Below are 18,869 nucleotides of genomic sequence, written 5' to 3' on the forward strand. Positions count from 1 at the left end.
GACCCAGGTTACTTCATCTATGGCCATCTCTATAGAATCTGTTTTCCTTTCAGCGAAGAAAGGGGCGTTGACCGCCCTCCAAAATCCGACTTTATCTCTTAGGATGCATGCTTGGTGTAAAATTCGCCATGCTTCTTGCTTTATTTCCTTTTTCCGTTTCTTAATTATGGAATAGTAGGTCCCTAGCATCACTTGGCCTTGGGCCTCCGCTACTAATGCGACTGACATATTATGTAAATTCCCCACTGTACACTTATTGGCATTAGAATTAATGCCACCTCCTTCGCCTAATACACTATGTAGTCTCAAGTCGCCTGCCCCCAATACCGCCCTTAAGTCACCTTTCTTTATTAAATTTGTGGTTTTTGGGGGGGTTCGGTGGCTGTCCTGCCCATTTCCCTGCTTAATCCCAGAGATTTTATCTTTGGATATCGGTAGTCCGTCCACCATTTCTAGGCAATTAAACCTATTTTCAACAGGGGCACATGTCCATCTATTTATTTGACCATACCCCACCTTAACCATTCTGTCCCTTGTGTGATGCGTAACCCGCGTCCAACTACCCTCATGGTCAGGGAAGTCAGTTGCCGGGTGAAAGTAAGAAAGTGGTCGTGCTTCTATGGCTGGCTGTGTATTTTGGTTTCTCCAGCTACATATATAGTCAACCGTGGATGGATCCCTAAAATTGACCAGTACGCAGTCCCCCAGGATTGTTTTTGTGCTAGACCCCACCCATGCTGTTCTGCGGACCATCAGTATTTTGCTTGACATGTGAGGGGGGTAACGGTCGATTTGTATTTAGCCAGTATACTACTTTGTTTTTCAAGGTCGTAAATAGTTCCTCACTACAATTCCTTAGTTCAGGGACCCCCGTTAATACACCGTATACCGGCTCGCTTCTGGGGGTAAGTTTATTCTATGCCTCCTTTCAGGTACCCCTAACGTTAGATCCCCTCTAGGTTAGCCACGGGTAATATTAGAAACCTTATCACCTTTCTGTATTGCTTGGGTGGAACCAACTAATCCAGTTTGGGATTTACTAAATTGTGTATTTGAGCTATTAGAACTAGTTAATTTCGGTTGTTGATCCGAAGCTGGAGGTTTACCAGTTTCTTCTGCAACCTGTTTGTTATTTTTTAATGTTGGACAAGGGTGCACCGTCTTTGTATACGTAGTATCTATCAGACTCCTGGTAATCAGTTCCAACTGAGTAAGCAGTTTCTCAATCCGTGAGAGTCTGGCTACCAAAGGGTTGAGGGAAGATTTAAATAAAACCCCCAATTTTTTTAATAGGAGGTTATCGTCTTCCTCGTCTGTTACCACAGTGTTTGCCCCATCATCTGGCGCTAGACCATAACCTTGCGAGTCCAGTATTATACTAGTGTTTCTTTCAGCAACATCCAATTGCTTTTGGGATATGTCAGTGTTACCCAAACCTTTTGCTACCTTTGGTTTTCTACCCCCCGCCACATTGGTATTAGCCCTTTTTCTCTTTGGCTTTGCACCCTCCCTTCTCTCTCTTAATTGCATCACAGTTAGTTCTTCTATCATGCTGACCCCTAATATTTCTGGATTATCCTCTACTATTTGTGAAGAGTGTAAGTCGAGAATCGACTGCTCAAGAGGAAACTCCTGCTGGGCAGAAATACTATGTACAAGTGCTTGTGATTCGATTATGTTAACTCTTGCTGAATGTTCAGGTGAGCGGGCACTCGCGAAGTGACCCATGGACGATCTTTTCGCCATGGCTAAATCTTGAGATACCCGACGCTCCATTGACGTAATCCCTTGATCTATTACTAAATTAGCTCTCGTAATAAAGTTATCCAGGGTGCCAGTTAGAAGAGACCCCCCCGCATCAGCTTTGCTCTTACCCCCACGAGCTGGCATATTGAGATATAAATAGCGTTACTCGGGCTTACAACTCTAACTATATACAACCAAATCCTCCAATCAAAGCATTAGAGGGGGGGCCCAGCCCAGTCTCTCTCGGGCTCGAACGGGCTACAACGGGCCCGGGCTTCACCCGATGCGTGCCCACGCGCGTCCCGCAGGTCACGGATATGGGCGTAGCTAAATAGAAAGAGGTGGGGGCGGGAAGAGGCCCCAGGTGCGGCAGATGGCAAGCCGCAAGGAACACTGGTCCTTGCAGTCCCGCGCCCGGAGGGTTCCACCAAACGTCGGCCCCAAGTCGGCAGGAATAGTAGGTGAGCACAGGGTAATCCCAGGAGCCAAGCAAAGTCTGCGACTACGAGCGATTGATTGGCCCTGGCGAAGGCTTGTCCCCATAGCAGCTAAAAAGCATTCTCTGGGGTTTTATGTGTTTTTTTTGCAGATTTAAATAGCGCAAACTGGACCTAAAGGTATTGGAGCATTTTACATGAGCACCAGTTACGTTACAAGGACACATTGATTTCTTGGTAGGCACAGGGAAATTAAGTAATTTGCCCAGAATCACAGGAAGCTTAAGCTGAGCCGACACCTAGGCTTGAACCTGCTTCCCAAGCTCCAAAGTTGGCTTCTCTTGCCATAAGGCCACAACCTCTAGGGGCCAGTTCCTATGCGGTTTCTTACAATAGCCCTGCAACAACTGCAGGTTGGGAAACATTTTTTTAAAAGAATCGTCAGTGCACAAATACAATAAAATCCACATAGTGTGAAAAAAGCACTTGGGTAGGCAGCATACGTGCCAACATTTAGAAACACAAAAAAGGGAGATTTTGAATTAGAGAAAAAAGTCGAAGGAATTTATTGTTTCCAGTTGAGTTGGATGAAATCGGAATTAATTGTAGGCGTGGTACTAAGATTATGTTTTTGTATTTTTCAAAAATGGACTACTCTCCCAGCTAAATCGGGGTCATCGGCATATTTAATTAGTGCGAAAACATTTCAGTGACACGGGGGTGAAAATGAGCCAGCGAACCGCGATCTTTGTTTAGCACCACTGAAATCCGAAGCAAACCTGTGTTCCCAGGTACGGTACAGTAATGGAAGGTGTCGTCTGTGTGAGCACCAAATGCATGCCCTACCTCGGCCCCACAAACTGGGAGGGGCATCGCTCCAGACTCTAAGGTGCGGAATAACCGATGTGCCATGGGATTTATAGAGAACGATGCTAATGTTTAACCTATGTTATACACCTGAGAGACCGACTCTCGAACCTTCAACACCTAAGGGGCTAAGAAAAGTGACAGGTCAGTAGTCCATCTATAGAGGCGATCGACTAAAATGCTAATGAACTCGTCGTGGCCTCGCCTACTATGCTAATACGACCTCACGTCACTCCGTGCTGTCAGAGCACTTAGTGCCATGACAAGTGGTACGATCCCGAAGGGGGGTGCAGAAAGCGCGTCGAACGACTCATTGAATGTTTGGTGTTACCATACCCTTCAATGTTGTCGCTAAACACACTATAGCAAGTCTCGCATCCAAGACTCATCAATGGCATTCCAAAGTCGTCTCCCTTTCAGCGACCCAGTGGTAAGGTCCATGGAGAAGAAGTGAGAGGAAGGGAGGAGGTGACGTCGCTGCGTCAGGGGGAGCCGGCGCGTGACGCCGCCGTGGTCGCCATTTTACGGACGGACGCCCTATTAAGAGAGACTGTGCGGGGCGGAGGCTGCAGTCTGACAGCGGAGAGAAGCAGCAAGAGCGGCAGAGAGATTATAACAGGGCCGCAGTATACCCAGTTCGCGCCCGCAGCCATGGCCTCTCCAGACTATGCCTCTTTTTTCGCTGTCATGGGTGCTTCCTCTGCCATGGTGTTTAGCGGTAAGCTTGTTGTTTCTCCTTGGTGATTGTATATTATTTTTACTGTTCATTTGGAATCGCATTTGTTCTTGTTCCCTAAGGTTAAGAAAGGTTTCTTTCGGTGGCCCTTGAGTACCTTATTGAATCCCGCCACCACCCCTAATGGTTATTTTCGGATTTTTCCGGATCCCTTCGGCTCTGCGGCTCCCTGGTTCGGAGCTCCGCCTCCTTGTTAACAACCGTCCAATTCCGTCTTTTTTTCTGCGGGTGTTCCTTGTTCTCCGTGCGCTTCAGGCGGGCGTATTGACGTCAGTGTGTCTCCCGACTCGGTCATGTGACTGCGGGTGACCCGTCACGAAGCCTGACGGGCAAGGTGTGGTTGTTCTCCCGTAGTGTAGGTTCGATGGACCTCATTAATGGAGGTTATTTTGTGATACTAGGTAATAAATCTGGACCTTAGCCAACGGTGCTTTCGTTCGAATTTATTTCCCTGGCCATCGCTACGTGTCTAAATCTTCATCCGTCCTTAGTATGGACTCCACTACTGGCCATCGTCTAGATCACTAAGTGGGTTGCCCGCGGGCAGGGGGTGCTGGCAATGCCTGAGAATGAATTATCATCACGGGTGATAAAAGTAGGGTATGTGCCATTGACTGCCTAAGCAAATGGGTAGTAGGCCGCGATTCTCTAGGATAAGTGAGCATGGTGTCCAGGCCTGGTTGGCAATTGGGCTTTAAGAATATTGACTGATAGTCCTCAGTGAGGACTGCTAATACCGGTCACGACTTAATCCTTTTATAAATGGTCGACTATAGGTGTGTGTGTGGCGAATACACACTATGCTGGCTGTCTCATTGTTCGTGGCGTGGGTGTGGCCAATTAACAAATTAATAAACTAGGAAATGTAGTCTATGCTAGGCTTTTGTTGGTGTGACGAATGGTATCACATTTTGGCTCTATCTGAATGCTGTTGTAGGATGTGAACCGTAAGTAGTGTTTAGGGCAGGCTATGGATGTAATGCGGGTGATAAACTTGGTGGTTTATTGTGGTATTGTGAACGTTTTGTTCAAGTACCATCCTTTCACCTATTGGTCGATTACGGTAGGGCAGTGAGTGGTTTCAGTATGTCTCGTACTACTTTGATCTAATAAAGCTTCACTGGCCAATATCAGACAGTAGTGTAATGAACCGTTTCCTGCACCTAATGGCTAAGTAATGCTGGTGCCCGTTCACTTTGACCTCCACTTCACCTCAAGCCCGAAGAACTTCACATTTACCCGAATAAGGTACATGATCTAGTTACTCGTGAATGGCTTGGAAGTATTGGGTTCTAGGTGTTGGTTGGCTGCTTTTGAATACGATACTCCAAATGCTTTTGTGTCTTGGGAGTACCGAGTGCCAATGCACTTAGCTTGTATTTTCAATTCACGTCTGTGAGTTTTTTTTTGCATTGTGTGGGATCAATCTTCTTGGACACAATTCGGATTTAGAATTTGAATGGAACCTGAAAGGGATTTATTTATTTAGAGTTTTATATAGGGTTATCTGTGCAAACCAGATCCGCGACCTTTGCTTCAGTATAGCCCATGAAGTGTCCAGGTGATGCAGTAGCTTTTAGGCTTGTGTTTGAAAATCAATTTGTAAGGATTGCGGCACTTGCGCAGTAAGTGTCGTGACGTATTCCCCATATTAGCATCAAAGCTGACCTGTTTTCTTAATGTAAGCATGGCATTGAACAATTACTCATTCTTGGTTATTTAATGTTTGCGCTGCAGGATTACCTCTTGCGACTGGCATTGCAGTGCATCTTTTGGGTCTCTACTTTTTCATGGATGCAGGCATTGTGACCGTTTTACATGAGTACCACTGCTCAGAAGTCCGAGGTTGGCGCTATTAAAAGTCGGCGCGCCAATAACCAAGGCTGTGTAGGCCTGATCACCTCAAGCCTCTTAAATCCTCTGCTAGGCACTCCAGGCCCCATTATCTCACTCTTAAAGGTTACCGCGTTTTTCCCTTTTTGCATGTTTTGCATTTGTATTTTCCTCCTTTAGCTTCTGCGAGTTTGTCCTTGTCTTGCTCTCGGTAAATGTTTGATCACAACAAATAAGTGCCGGTCTCCAAAATTGTATGTTGTTGTTCGCCACCGGCTCAAATTAAGTTATGGTTTGACTATTAGACGACCTTCCGTTTAATTTCCAACCGCTTTGGTCTTAGTATTTTTTCACTGGGCACTTTACTTTTAGCCAATAGACTGGCAAATGTCTTAATATTGTCATCCTGTACAAAAGTTCACCAAAAATTTCGACTTCTGGAAAAGTAAAACGTCCACACCTTTATTATTTTGTACAGTAACACGCCCACACCTTTATTCTTTTGTAGTTTATGACCCGAGGAGAATTGCTACTTTCGTTGCTATTGAAGTCCTTCCCTGTTTAGAAAAATATATCGTCTAGTTTTATACTTGGCCTCAGTATAGCTTTCATTGAAGGTTTTTTTTTTTTAACTTGTTACGGCTAATTAAAGTGGTTGTTTAGGCTTCAAAGGAATTCTATAGAAGTTACAGCACACTGAAAAAGAACATTGTTATCATTATTGCTCGAGGCATATGTCGTGCACATAATTTTATCTGAACCAATTAAAGGGACTCGCAACCTGGCAGAAATGGTATCGCTTGCCTAAAGTTCGATAATTGTATTGGGCTACAATGTAGTTTAGTATCTTTATCTAATTTCTCTCTGGCTTCTGTCCGTTTTGGAAGATAGAGAAACAATGTTCTTGTGGATACAGTAAGATACAGAATTGTCCGTTCTTGGAATTTACTACTTAAAGGGTGACATCTAGGTCATCTATTTTGATTGAATTGTAGTGTGCTTTTTTAATTTGTATTATACCGGTGCAGTATGAATGAAAGATGCTGCCGTTTTGAACAATTCTGCCCGTTTATCATTGCGATCTGGTCTCCAACACGAATGTGCTACCTTTTGAGAAATTGATGGAGAATTAGTAGATTCTACAGGATCGAGTGGGCTTAAGAAGCCTAATCCTGGACATATCTTCGTTCCTATAGTACATCCTAGAAAACAATTTGAACCCTGGAATACTTGCCAGAACTCAATGACAGTCAACTGCTCCTACTACTATATTGGAATAGTGTTAATGTTTACCCTCAAGCCACCCTTGTCCACTGAGGCTCACAATTCATTCAGGGTATGTACAAGTTAGTGCAGATGGAAAGCACCTTTGTTTGAGCACAACCTCTATTTTGATTGAATTGTAGTGTGCTTTTTTAATTTGTATTATACCGATGCAGTATGAATGAAAGATGCTGCCGTTTTGAACAATTCTGCCCGTTTATCATTGCGATCTGGTCTCCAACACGAATGTGCTACCTTTTGAGAAATTGATGGAGAATTAGTAGATTCTACAGGATCGAGTGGGCTTAAGAAGCCTAATCCTGGACATATCTTCGTTCCTATAGTACATCCTAGAAAACAATTTGAACCCTGGAATACTTGCCAGAACTCAATGACAGTCAACTGCTCCTACTACTATATTGGAATAGTGTTAATGTTTACCCTCAAGCCACCCTTGTCCACTGAGGCTCACAATTCATTCAGGGTATGTACAAGTTAGTGCAGATGGAAAGCACCTTTGTTTGAGCACAACCTCTTATAGAAACAATGCTGTGCAAAAAAGAGCAGTGAGTTTAACTCTGCTAGGCGTTATTACAACAGCTGTATCTTAGTATTCCTCCCCTCCCAAGAATAGCGCATCTTCCAGATTTGTGTATGGACCTAAAACAGCAGCCTCGAATTGTGGATGCAAATTTTGCTACAGCTTAAATGTACAGGCTAAACGTTAAATTAACTTTCAAGCTTCTTGCATACCTGTTGTGAGTGTGGTCCATTATCCAAAGGCTTTCAGGTTGCATAACCTGTTAGCTGAAGGGTATCAGTGTCTAGTGGTGCGTAAACTGTGCAGTGAAAGGATCCTGTAACTGGGCTGAGTGTGGCAACATCCTCTGACCAATGCAACTAATCCCTTCCTTTCTGTTTGCCTGGTCCATCTTATTTGTGTCCTACTTCTATGCTTGTGATAAGAGAACATGCCTGTATCACTATACCTGACAAATACTGAAGCGGCCTTTAAGTGGTCCCTTCTCTATACTACAACCGCTTGAAACTTTGGCTACTCAGATGGCACTTGATGATTTGAACGGTGTAAGCTAGGTTAGGTGGGTACTCTTACTCTGGCACTACTTATTTTTTTTAGGTGTCTTGTTTTTTGTTGCTAGGGCCAGCGTTTAACCTTTGCACTGCTGCTCAGCAATTTCCAATCCTAAAGCAATACTCGAAGTGCAAACATTTTTTGATTGTACTGTGGTGGGGCAAAACAGTATTTAGGGATATGGTTTTCACTTGGAACAAAGTCTCGCTGAACTTCAAAAAGTTACTGGTGATACTGCTATACAACTTTCTGGTAGTGGTTACAGTGTAGAGATTGACCTTTATGAAGTTGATCATTTTCTTGTTTCCCGGTATCAACAGTTATAGGTTGCTAGATCCAGCTAGCAAGTTGAGTGTGCTCACACACTTAAATCGTTCTGGTAGAACCCTTGGTTAGCGCATCCCATAATGTAATACCTTTTGCACGCAGGGTGGGTCGGAGTTGCAATTTTTATAATTTGATTTTAAATATATTTTTACTTTAAGAATGCGCTTTGCAATGCTTTTTGGGTTATACTGTACATATTTTATGTATCTAGGGCTTAATACAGGTTTAGTCAAATCCAATTTTTCTGATGCCCAGTGGTAGTACCAGATGCGGCTTCTCAATAGGGTTTGTATGCTGTAGACGGAAGTGCAGTTGTGCTTTAGTGAATACATGTACTTTGTAGTGACAGAACGGGCTTTGTCCATAGTTGCAATTCGTTCTTTTAAGTCTGGGTTTTGAAAGTGCACCTGCCAAACTATGTTGTCATAAAAAGTGGGCTTTGCATTTGCCGCTTTATTGGCTTTCTTTGACCATAGACTGAGACCCAATCACACCTTGGCCCAACACCTCAGAATATTCATTTTACCCAAATCTACATGATATGAGTGTATTTCTGTCTCTACTCGTGTTTGTATTTAACTACTTTCCAACTAAAGCCATGTCTGTCTATCCTTTTTGATTCCCTCCTATGTCTCCCTGTGTGCTAATGTAGTGTGCGTATATGGAGTCCAGGTTAATTGACTTTGCTGGTGCTTGTTGATTTTGCGTTTCTAGCTTTATGAAATCGAAATTAGTGCTGTGTGCAACCACGCTAAAGCACTGTTTCTATAGCTTGTAGATATTAGTAGCTGCTGCGGTGGTGACTTGGCTTCGGTATTACTCTTAATGTGAAGGCAACCCTTGGTGTGAAAGTAGTTACCACAAATCCTATTTTTATTTGAAGCTTCTAGGGTGCATATGGCTTGTGCAAGACCTTAAAGTAGTTATTAAAGTTGACTATGCAGAGTTCTGGCTGTGAGATTTTATTTATTTCTTACATTTAGGTTGCACTTTAATCTAAATTAATTCAGTGTAGGTGCTTTGGAATAGCATGTTTAAAACCTGGTATTCAACCTACTTGGTACATGTAGTGCAGGTAAGCATTATAGTTCTCTTATATCGGACTAATGGATGTCTTTTTGTGATAAATAGCTTTTCTTTGTGGGTTTCCCTTCAAGTGCTCTTTCACAACATCTTCTGTTTTCAGTAAACGAGTCTAATACTTATTAGATGGTTTGGTATGGCAGAACTTGTGTATGGTTCAAGATTTTGTCACTGTAAACATGTTGGTGGTAAATAACTTTACAGAAGTATTGGTGAATGGGATGGTAAATCCAGACTGAGTTCGTTTTTTTTTTTTTTTTTTTTTTTTACGAGCTCCTGAGTTCCTGTTTTTATCATTTGTCTTATTAAAAAAAAATGTATATCTCAGGAGAAGCAAGGCATACATTATGACAGCCATGATATACTCAATCCTGGATTATTATTTTTTTCTCCAGCTAGTGTGCTGCATTTTTGCGTATTTGACACCAGATTGTATGGTCTACACTTTGAATGTGATGTGCAGAGGAGTTGTATTCTGAAGGGAAGTGGTAATCGGAATAAACAACTTTGGAAGGACTGTTGAAAGTAGAACAATGTTTGTTATTGTAGTATAGTTAGCGAAGAGGGGTCGACATGGTACTAAGAGAAGTTGTTTGTAAACTACTGTAATGTGGGAATTGCGTTTAAAGAAACTTAGGAAACCCCATACAAGTGTCCACTAAGCCCCTTTGTTCATTTGACTTTCCACTGTATAGTTGACAGACTAAACTGAAAGGGAGATAAATGGAGTGTTTGGTCATATTTTTGCAGTGTGGTAGTGCATTCCGTTTGACTAATTTCCATTTTTAGGTTTAAATCTTTTTATTCATTTAAAGGACAGAACAAGATGCAATTATGTATACAGCACCATAGCTATATAGTGCTTCATAAAAGAAACAGCCCACCTTCCCTCCCCCATGCTCCCCTCTATTCCATCTGTCCCGAAAGAAGAGCATGAATGGCACAAGGCATTTCAGTGTGTTGTAGGTTGTGCTGGGTCTTGCTGCAGGGCGGAGGGTGTGGTAGGCATTAGTCAAGTATTGATTTAGGGTTAAAGTTTTAGCAGTAAGCCTTAAACTTCACTAAAAGGAGAATGTATGAATATTGATGAACTGCCAAAGCGGGCAAAACTAACCTTGGTCATTTCCCTTTTACTATTGATTTCCTTTCATGATAAACTTGGAACCTCTAAGGTTGTATCGCTGTGACTGGGCAGATACATTTGGAAACAAATCCCAAACAATTTACTAACATGGAGCTGGCCAGATCCAAGTGCTGATTTCCTAAATGTTGCTCACATTCGGAGGAGGAAGTACACCTGCATGTTGATCAATTTACGATCTCCATTTCCTTAGTGGAACTGATTTTGAAAATCCGAACTTTAATACCTTCAACTCCTCCCATGCCCCCTAAATTCTATTAAATAGTTATATAGTTGAAAATGCTTTTATTTAACTGCTTTAATGTGTAGCACTGTCTGGGCATTGGTTGCACTTCATCAGTGGCAGTTTAGTACCAAAGTATTCCAACAATAATCAGAAATTTAACCAGTCCAGCTTTGTAAAGTTCCTTCCAATGTGCAGCAACACGTGTCGCTGCTTTTTTTAAGTACGTTTTGAAGCGTTAGTCCTTAAAGCAATTTGATTTTTGTTAAGCTACAGATTATGCTTCAGATGAATTATGTTGTAAATGCAGCATATCTATAGTTAAGCATAAATCTCCACAGCTGTACATGCGCATAATTTGGTGGCCCTGTTCTAAACATATTTAACCATTCAAACATTGCTGTTTGCAGTTGCCCCTTTTAAGTCGAGCCTGTAACGGCGCTCATGTGCTGGTCTGGCGCAGAACTCATGTAGGGGGTTTCAAAACTAACCTTAGAATCGCACACGCTTGTGCGTGTGCTATTCTTTTTGGCCCACGCTATTGGCCTTTGCTTGCGTCTTTTTAACACACTGCACGCAATTGGCCAAAGGCGGGTGCATTGCTCCGCCCATGGCATATTGGTGTTACAGGGCGAGGGGTCCCAGTAAGAACTTATTAATGAACAAAGCGATACTTTAAGTTATTCTATGCAACTCAACCTACACCAAGCAGGGATCGAAATGTCAACGTTTTCTTCCACACCTACCCATGAACTACAGATTGTTACTGTGCTTTATCCTATGGGATAGGCCTACAAAAGTTGGACATACAACTCTAATGAGATTATGTGATGTCAACGATGTACTTTTTGTGACATTTGACCGTTGAAACTTTTGCACATAACCCCAGTCCTCACAAATCACTTACCTACTCTACCCCACCCCTTCCCACACCTTTCTTTGGGCATACAGTCTATTTATATTGAATATGCTTATACATAAAATGTGTGTAGATGAGGGTGTGAATAAATAACACCACTCATCAAAATTGTGTAATTTGTTTTGCATAGAACTTCAAGTATCGCTTTGTTCATTAAGAAGTTCTCTTGGACCCCTCTCCCTGTAACATTGAATACCCTGGTCCCAGTACTAAGGGGTCAACCCTTCTATGTAATGCATGGCATATTGGTGTCGGTTATCCACACAGCTGCCATGTAGTTTCAGTTATCGTGCCCAGACACGGGTGCGATTATTGAAACCAGATGTCTCGCTGTAGCGCGCGCACGTCTCGCGGGCCTTTTTTTTTTTTTTTTTTTTTTTGGGATCAATTTCACAGGGAAGCAACTAAATGAACGACGAAAACAGAGGTTGTAAACTGTTTAAGTCCAGGGTTTTCAGTAATTCATTTCGTTTTTCTACTTGCTAAGCTGCTTTCTCCCTCCGAGGAATCGGGAGGAAATTTCTTTCAGTGATGGTGCAGCGTCGCAATGGCTGCCTCTGATCAGCTAGGCGCATTATCTTCAACAGACCGGGATATGGAAAATACAGTTCGATGCAACTTCTTGTTTGGGAGACTTTATGCTTAACAAGCACCCTGTAACTAAACAGAGCACGCTCGCAATCAGCCGATAGTACTACCGGTATTATTGGAGATCTCTGCAGATCAGTGAGTCCTCCACCCCGCCCACCTGCATTCCCTGACCACCACAGGTAGTAGAGAATGTTACCTGCACAGGCTGAACACCTCCTGCATCAGCAGGCTTCCCCCCCGGACCGCTGCTGTCCCCGCCACCCACACACACTGGATTCACGAGATACCCACTACTTTACTGCAGCACTGCACGTGCTGTATAAACACCGCCTGTCAAAGTTTGTTATCGCAGGCGGATGAAAGGATGAGCTAAACCTGTTGAGATAGGAACCCATGATATCTCTTGTGAAGATCTCTGCAGAGGTGGCATCGTCCAATTGCAACAAATGTTAATACGGCGTGCATTAACCCCCGGAGATAATCGATTAGAAGCTATGGCCTGTTTGCAAGTGGCTCTATGCTGCTGGTACATAAACGCACCAAGCGATCTTACTGGTAGGGACCAGTGACGTGCTGGCTGCACTGATCACTACACTTGGCACAATATCCCACAGATATTTTTCATGTACTGAAGCACGTACCCTAAACATCTGTGTTGGAATTGAACTGATGTATAGAACTGTTTTACATGGATTGGACCACATAAACTGCAAATTCTCAACACATCTCTCATATTAACCCTCATAGCTGTAGGAAATGGTGGAACCAGTGACGTGCAGCATCCATACAACGCTGCAGTATTTGTATTCGGAGCTATTTTACTGGAACTATCGACTTGCAGAATACATAGGGCTGCGCAGCAGGCACATTGACTCCCTCCGCTATTTCACTTGGTGACCTGCAACCTGCTTAAAGATCTCTGCTAGAGGCCTAATAATGGCCCGACGTGTGTTCCATGGATGGTACTCTGGGACTTGCAGCCTGCACACGGTTCTGCAGGAGTAGTAGTAACCACAGAGCTATCCAGCCGGGATCCTGGCTTGCTGCCTATAGGCCTCAGACACTAGCATCTGTACAGCAGGTGCATATACAGCCTGAGCTGTTTTACATGGATTGAACAGTTGTTAAAGAATTGTGCAATTCTGCAGAAGGAGCAGTGAACGCACACCTACATAACTGGGATTGTGACTGCGACTAGCACATTACAGACTGAGCTGTCTTGATTGGATTGGAACTAGACTCTGGCCACTTACCGTGATTGCAGTATGAGTAGGGAACTCTGTACCTAGACATGTGAGATCTATGCCATTTAAACTAGGTAATAAGCACTTTTGATTAGATTTGAATCTAAAGTCCACCTAGTGAGGAACAAAGTGGGATATTATTTTAAGCTCTCCATTTACGGATACCTATTAGGACACAGTCTTGTCGTGTATTTCTATAGGTTCTGATTCGATCCCCCTATTCCTGACCCTATTCTGGTTAAACTTACTAGCTAGTTAACTAACAGTCAGCCCATGAGGCAAGAAATCCCCCATGATGCAGATACCGTTATCTGACGCAGTCACACTACGGCACAGGAACGTGTTATCTGATTAGGTCATAACGCTTGAGATCTAATTAGACAAGCGACATTCCTCCAGCCCCTGATAAGGCATACGACGTTCTCATAACAAATCAAACCTATGACAACCTGGATAATCCGTGCGGCCATTGTTTTGATTTCACAGAGAACTTTAGTAAAGAATGTGCTAACGAGCAAGTCGTATGACATCTTTATTGACGTACCTATGTCCATCCTTACGTCAATCTCGGCACCTTTAAGGTATAAATATTGCCGACCTTGCCCTATGCAAACACACGCGTGGTGACGAGACGGAGCAGCCATACTTGCCGAAGCCGAGAGCAGAAGCAGACCCCGCAGGCAGCAGCCCCGCCTTCCTGACGCGCTGAGAGACGCGCTGCTATCTCAAGCCGAGAGACCCAGCACCGGCGCTTCTGGGCAGCCCTCGCAGGCAGCCTGGAATATCGAGAGCAGAGAAAGAGATACCATTCCTCATTCATCCTAAATTCCAGGTACAGAACTGAATAACCCCTCCTAGAGAATTCTTTAGTTATTCACTTGGCAAAAACAAACTTAAACTAAACTGTAACTTTCTATTCCCGCCCACGCATTAGACTTAGGTCAGGTACACGGGGTAGGCGTATTTAGAAACACCAGTTGAGTACGTTTAGTCAAATGTATATGTGTATGTAAATATATTTTAATCATTTTAAACATCATATGGCTCAGAAACCATATCAATGTTTTTACAGTATTATTTTATACTATTGCTTCTAATGTATGCACTTTACTTAACTATAAGTATTGCAATAATATCGATCCATTTCTCTTGTACGAGAAAAGAGACTGATCAATAAATAACATCTTTTATTGAACACGCCCGTCTCTTCCTTTTCTCTACATTCTGATGAGACTAAGAATGCACGTACTGACTGAGTAAAATAATTGCCTTGTGCTCACACGACTCTCGAGATTGACTCTTGATTAGGGGAGAGCAAAGTTGTCATGTTCTATGGTTGTCAGAAACTAAATCCCTTCTTGTCTAATCAGGGGAGTTAAACCTTCCTTGAACATTCGAGAAAGTTTCTAGCGAACTCTGAGCTTAGCTGGCAAACCCAAAAATTAAGTCTAGTATCGACAGTAGTAGACCTAGTTAACGTCTGGCCTAGGCCTTTACTGCTGTAGGCACTATTCCAATGCGCAGAGCCTATTGGGAAAATAGGAGCTACACTACAGTCTTACTCCATATACCTTAAAAACCTCATCTGAACTCCAGACGTGATCAGTGTTACTGTATCCAGTTTGGACCTTCACATACAATACAAAGTATGCTCATTCTGACTACAAAAGTCTGTCAATATCCTCTTTCCATCCCATATATAAATATAGAACCTGGTATAAAAGATAATTTGTTCTATATCCACAGGTTCTCGGCTACATCGAATATTTTAAATTTACAATTTCCTGGAATTTTTGATTCCTGGCCATAAGGTACTAAGTACGCATTCTAGAAAGTATCCCCTACCACTCAGGGTACCATATAAGTCAGACTGGGATGTTAGTGCTCACTAATCTTCCACTTCCAACTCTATTCTTTTCACACTCTATTTTAAATCTTTTTCCTTTCATCTTTCCTTGTTCCATTTCAACTCGTATTTTAGGCCTGAGATTTCTTTGTCTAAAAGGAACATAAAATGAAGGCATACCAAGTTAATTAATGTGTCCATTATTTATTTGTCAGTTAAATGATGTAACTTAAAGTATAAGTTGGACTACAAAACTGAGGAATGATTAAAAGTTTTTTTGTAATTAATTTCAGTATGTGTGGCTTTTCTGCACTACGGTGTACTTTACGCCGAAACGCGCGTCGAAGATTAAGTATTTTGCCACAGGATTGTCCCCCCCCCCCCCCTTTTTAAAGTGTTTTTGAGATTTCTGTAATAAATATCATCCCTGTATGTTCAGAATAATACGTATTTTATACTTTGTGAGATTTGATATGTGTTGAATACATTTTTGTATTTTTTTTAGTTACCTTGTTTAGTTAAAGTAACTAAATGTAACAAACTAAGAAATGCTTCATATATAATCATTGCCTAGGAAGTTATTTTTCATTGAGTAAGAGTAGGGACTGCAGAGCTCTCTACCTGGGATTGGTACTTGTGACCTACTGTGGGGCGCGGTGAGCACGCACACGTTCTCCCCAGCAGGAGCATTTACAGCCTGAGATGGATTGGAACTGATGACACGCATGATACATGAGAATCTACAGGAGGACCAGTGACTGCAGATATATTGACCTTGGATTGGGATTTTGCGATATGTACATAAGTCACACTTTCTCTCAAGTGGGTGCATTGACCATCTAGGTTGTCCTGCATGTTTTGGACCTGTTTGCTTCCAGGCTACACCTGGATCTGCAGTAGGACCAGCGACCCCAGATTTATTTTCCTGGGACTAGTACTTTGGAGCTGTACATCCTATTCACACACGCTGCAGCCTGAGCTGCCTTGCTTGCACTGGCTGCGGTAACTTGCAGGTTCCACACCCAGCGGTGTCTCGGTCCGGGCCTCTATCGCCCAGCCCTGGCAAGCTCCTGGTCCTGAGGGGGTTGGCTCGGCCACTCTCCTTGGTGCTCACCAGGCCCCGGGGTCTTCTCGCACTCACAATGATTACATACGTCCACTCAAATGCAGCACCTATTGCATTGCAAATTTTCAATGCAATAGGTCTAGTATTTGCCGCACTTCCAGCTACTGACATTGTGAATAACAAACCTTTTATCTATGTGTTGGTTTTAAAAACAAATACATAAAGACCTTGCCATTTGCAATACCTATAGCTTTAAATTTCGCAAATGCAAAACCTGTTGCATTGCAAATGCTTGTTATGGTCTGACTTGACAGCACAGCTGTCGGACAACTGTGAAAACCAGTTAAGGGCTTGGGCTCCTCCCACATGTTGAGAGCCAACAGTACATGTTTAAATTGGACAGAAGTTGATAAAGTTCACATTACCATACAACATTCTTTTAAAGCCTGACCTATTGGCATTGCTAGCGCTTGTTAAATAGTTAGACAAACATAATTGCCAAACATGCTCCGGGCAGTCTGATCTTAAGTATACAGTGGGAGCCCTAATCAGAAATTAGGCAAATGATTTTGAGGATCACTTGAAACGCTTACCCCAGACATGATTTGAGGGACAGGAGATGTTACTGAAGGCCTCTCCCAGTTTGAAGACCTCTGCTGAAGTGTATCACTGCAGGATGGCTATGCCAAATCAGCTATTCAGAGATACTAGGGAAGAGTAGCCACCCAATGCACAAAAAGTGTTTAAAAGGAAAAAAAATACCCCATGTGTTGACTGGGAAGGGAAATTGTGGTTTTACCTCAGTTTGTTCCTGGTGTGAAGTTGTATAAAGTCCACTAGAGCCAGGGATGTGTGTGTGTGTGTGGTTGGTTGGGGGGGGGGGGGGTTGCCGCAGGAGCGTACTAATGTACACAAACTTGTTTTACTTGATTGTGACCCATCCTGTTTTGAGAAGACGGGGGGGGGGGTGTTTGTATATGTATCCCAGATGGCTGGTGAGGGTTTATTTTTGCCCTTCTGGTGTCTTCAACGGACCATTAAGGATTGCTTAATATACAAACCTGCATTTAGTCTTGTAACTGCGAGTTTTGGACCTATGGACATTGTAAATGGCAATTCCTTTTATAAAACATTTAAAGGTATTGTCATTTACAATACCAAAAGCAACACCTATTGCAGAGCGTGGTGCCCCTGAAGGGAGCGCCTCGCTCAACATGCAAATACGAAAAAATAAAGCAGCCATAGTTGTCGCCATCCGTGTCAATAACAAATAGTGCTCACTCACTAGATAAAGCACTCCGTGTAATGTGCCAAGTAAAAGGTCCTGTCCTTCTGGGCGGTAACAAATGGCGACACAGCAGTAACAAGGAGGGACTAACTAGCCTCCATAAGGCATTGGAAGCCAGCATTTATCAATGACACCAGCCAATGAAATATGGTAGGAGAGTGGGCGAGGCTTCTGTAGCATACTGTACTACAGCATGCCTCGCAGAGCAAGTGGTGCGTGCGGCCATCAACATATTGACTGTCAGTTTAAAAAATCTACTGGAAACATGTCGTCTCTCAAAAGTAAGCTTTCAATATTTCATCCCCCCAAAAAAAAGCATGCACTAGAACTGTTCCCAGGGTTCCAGGGCATAACTTTTTAAAATCCATACTGACTAGACTATCGGGAGACATAATTTGACTTTAAATATGACCCTTCAAGCGAGTAGGAGTATGTTCTGGTGTAGGCCATACATATAACTTCAACAATCGGAGATGTTTTGGGGATATTCGCATCAACCATATGAGCATTGAGTTCAGAGGATTGAAGGATTTTTCCACAAGGATAGCTGACCGGCCCTTTCATAAAATTCATTTAAAAATTCCGTTTGCAAATTAGGAGGGAGGTGTTCTAATAAAACAATAGAAAGAGTTGGCTATTAAAAATACACTTTGCTACCAAAGTCAGTTGCCTTTGGTTTTGTTGGAGCAATGTATAAACTAATCCTTAAACTAAATATCAAAGCGACCCATTTCTCCCCCCCCCCCCTAAGATTAAGTCTGGGATTGATAGCTATGCCCAGATTTTAGTTAAATAGAAGGCCCCAATCCTCAGAAATGATACCCAACCATTAAACTGTGTGCCCAGTTAGAGCGGATATTAACTAATACTGCCTAATAAAACTATGTTTAGTTCTTTCCATAATATTCTTGTCCATTTTAAATTAATCTCACCATAAATACAGATTTACGTTCAGGGGTTACGAAACCGCAGACCAGCTTGCCTTAAGTAAGCCTCCAATTGACTTCGACCCTTAAATGCGTGAGGGCCTCCACATGCGAAGAATATCTAGTAAACTAAAATGCTAACCTGAATCTTATCAGGCGGAGACCTATATGTTGTTTATATATGCTATGTATGTCCCCTGTCTTATTGACCTAAGCGCTCTGATACCCCTGGGTCCAGCT

General features: G+C 42.8%; 1 protein-coding gene across 1 annotated transcript in view; it reads left to right on the plus strand.

Annotated features, from left to right (window-relative positions):
* The first annotated feature begins 3,192 nt into the window (after nt 1–3,192).
* The window catches only part of ATP6V0C (ATPase H+ transporting V0 subunit c), a 45,460-nt gene continuing 29,783 nt past the window's right edge, over nt 3,193–18,869 (plus strand). The window contains exon 1 of the mRNA XM_078663024.1: nt 3,193–3,768. Coding sequence (XP_078519150.1) covers nt 3,702–3,768 — 67 coding nt within the window. The 5' untranslated portion in view covers nt 3,193–3,701. The remainder of the gene's footprint in view (nt 3,769–18,869) is intronic.

This window comes from Lissotriton helveticus, chromosome 10 (genome assembly GCF_964261635.1).
Source record: "Lissotriton helveticus chromosome 10, aLisHel1.1, whole genome shotgun sequence".
Lineage (NCBI taxonomy): Eukaryota > Metazoa > Chordata > Amphibia > Caudata > Salamandridae > Lissotriton > Lissotriton helveticus.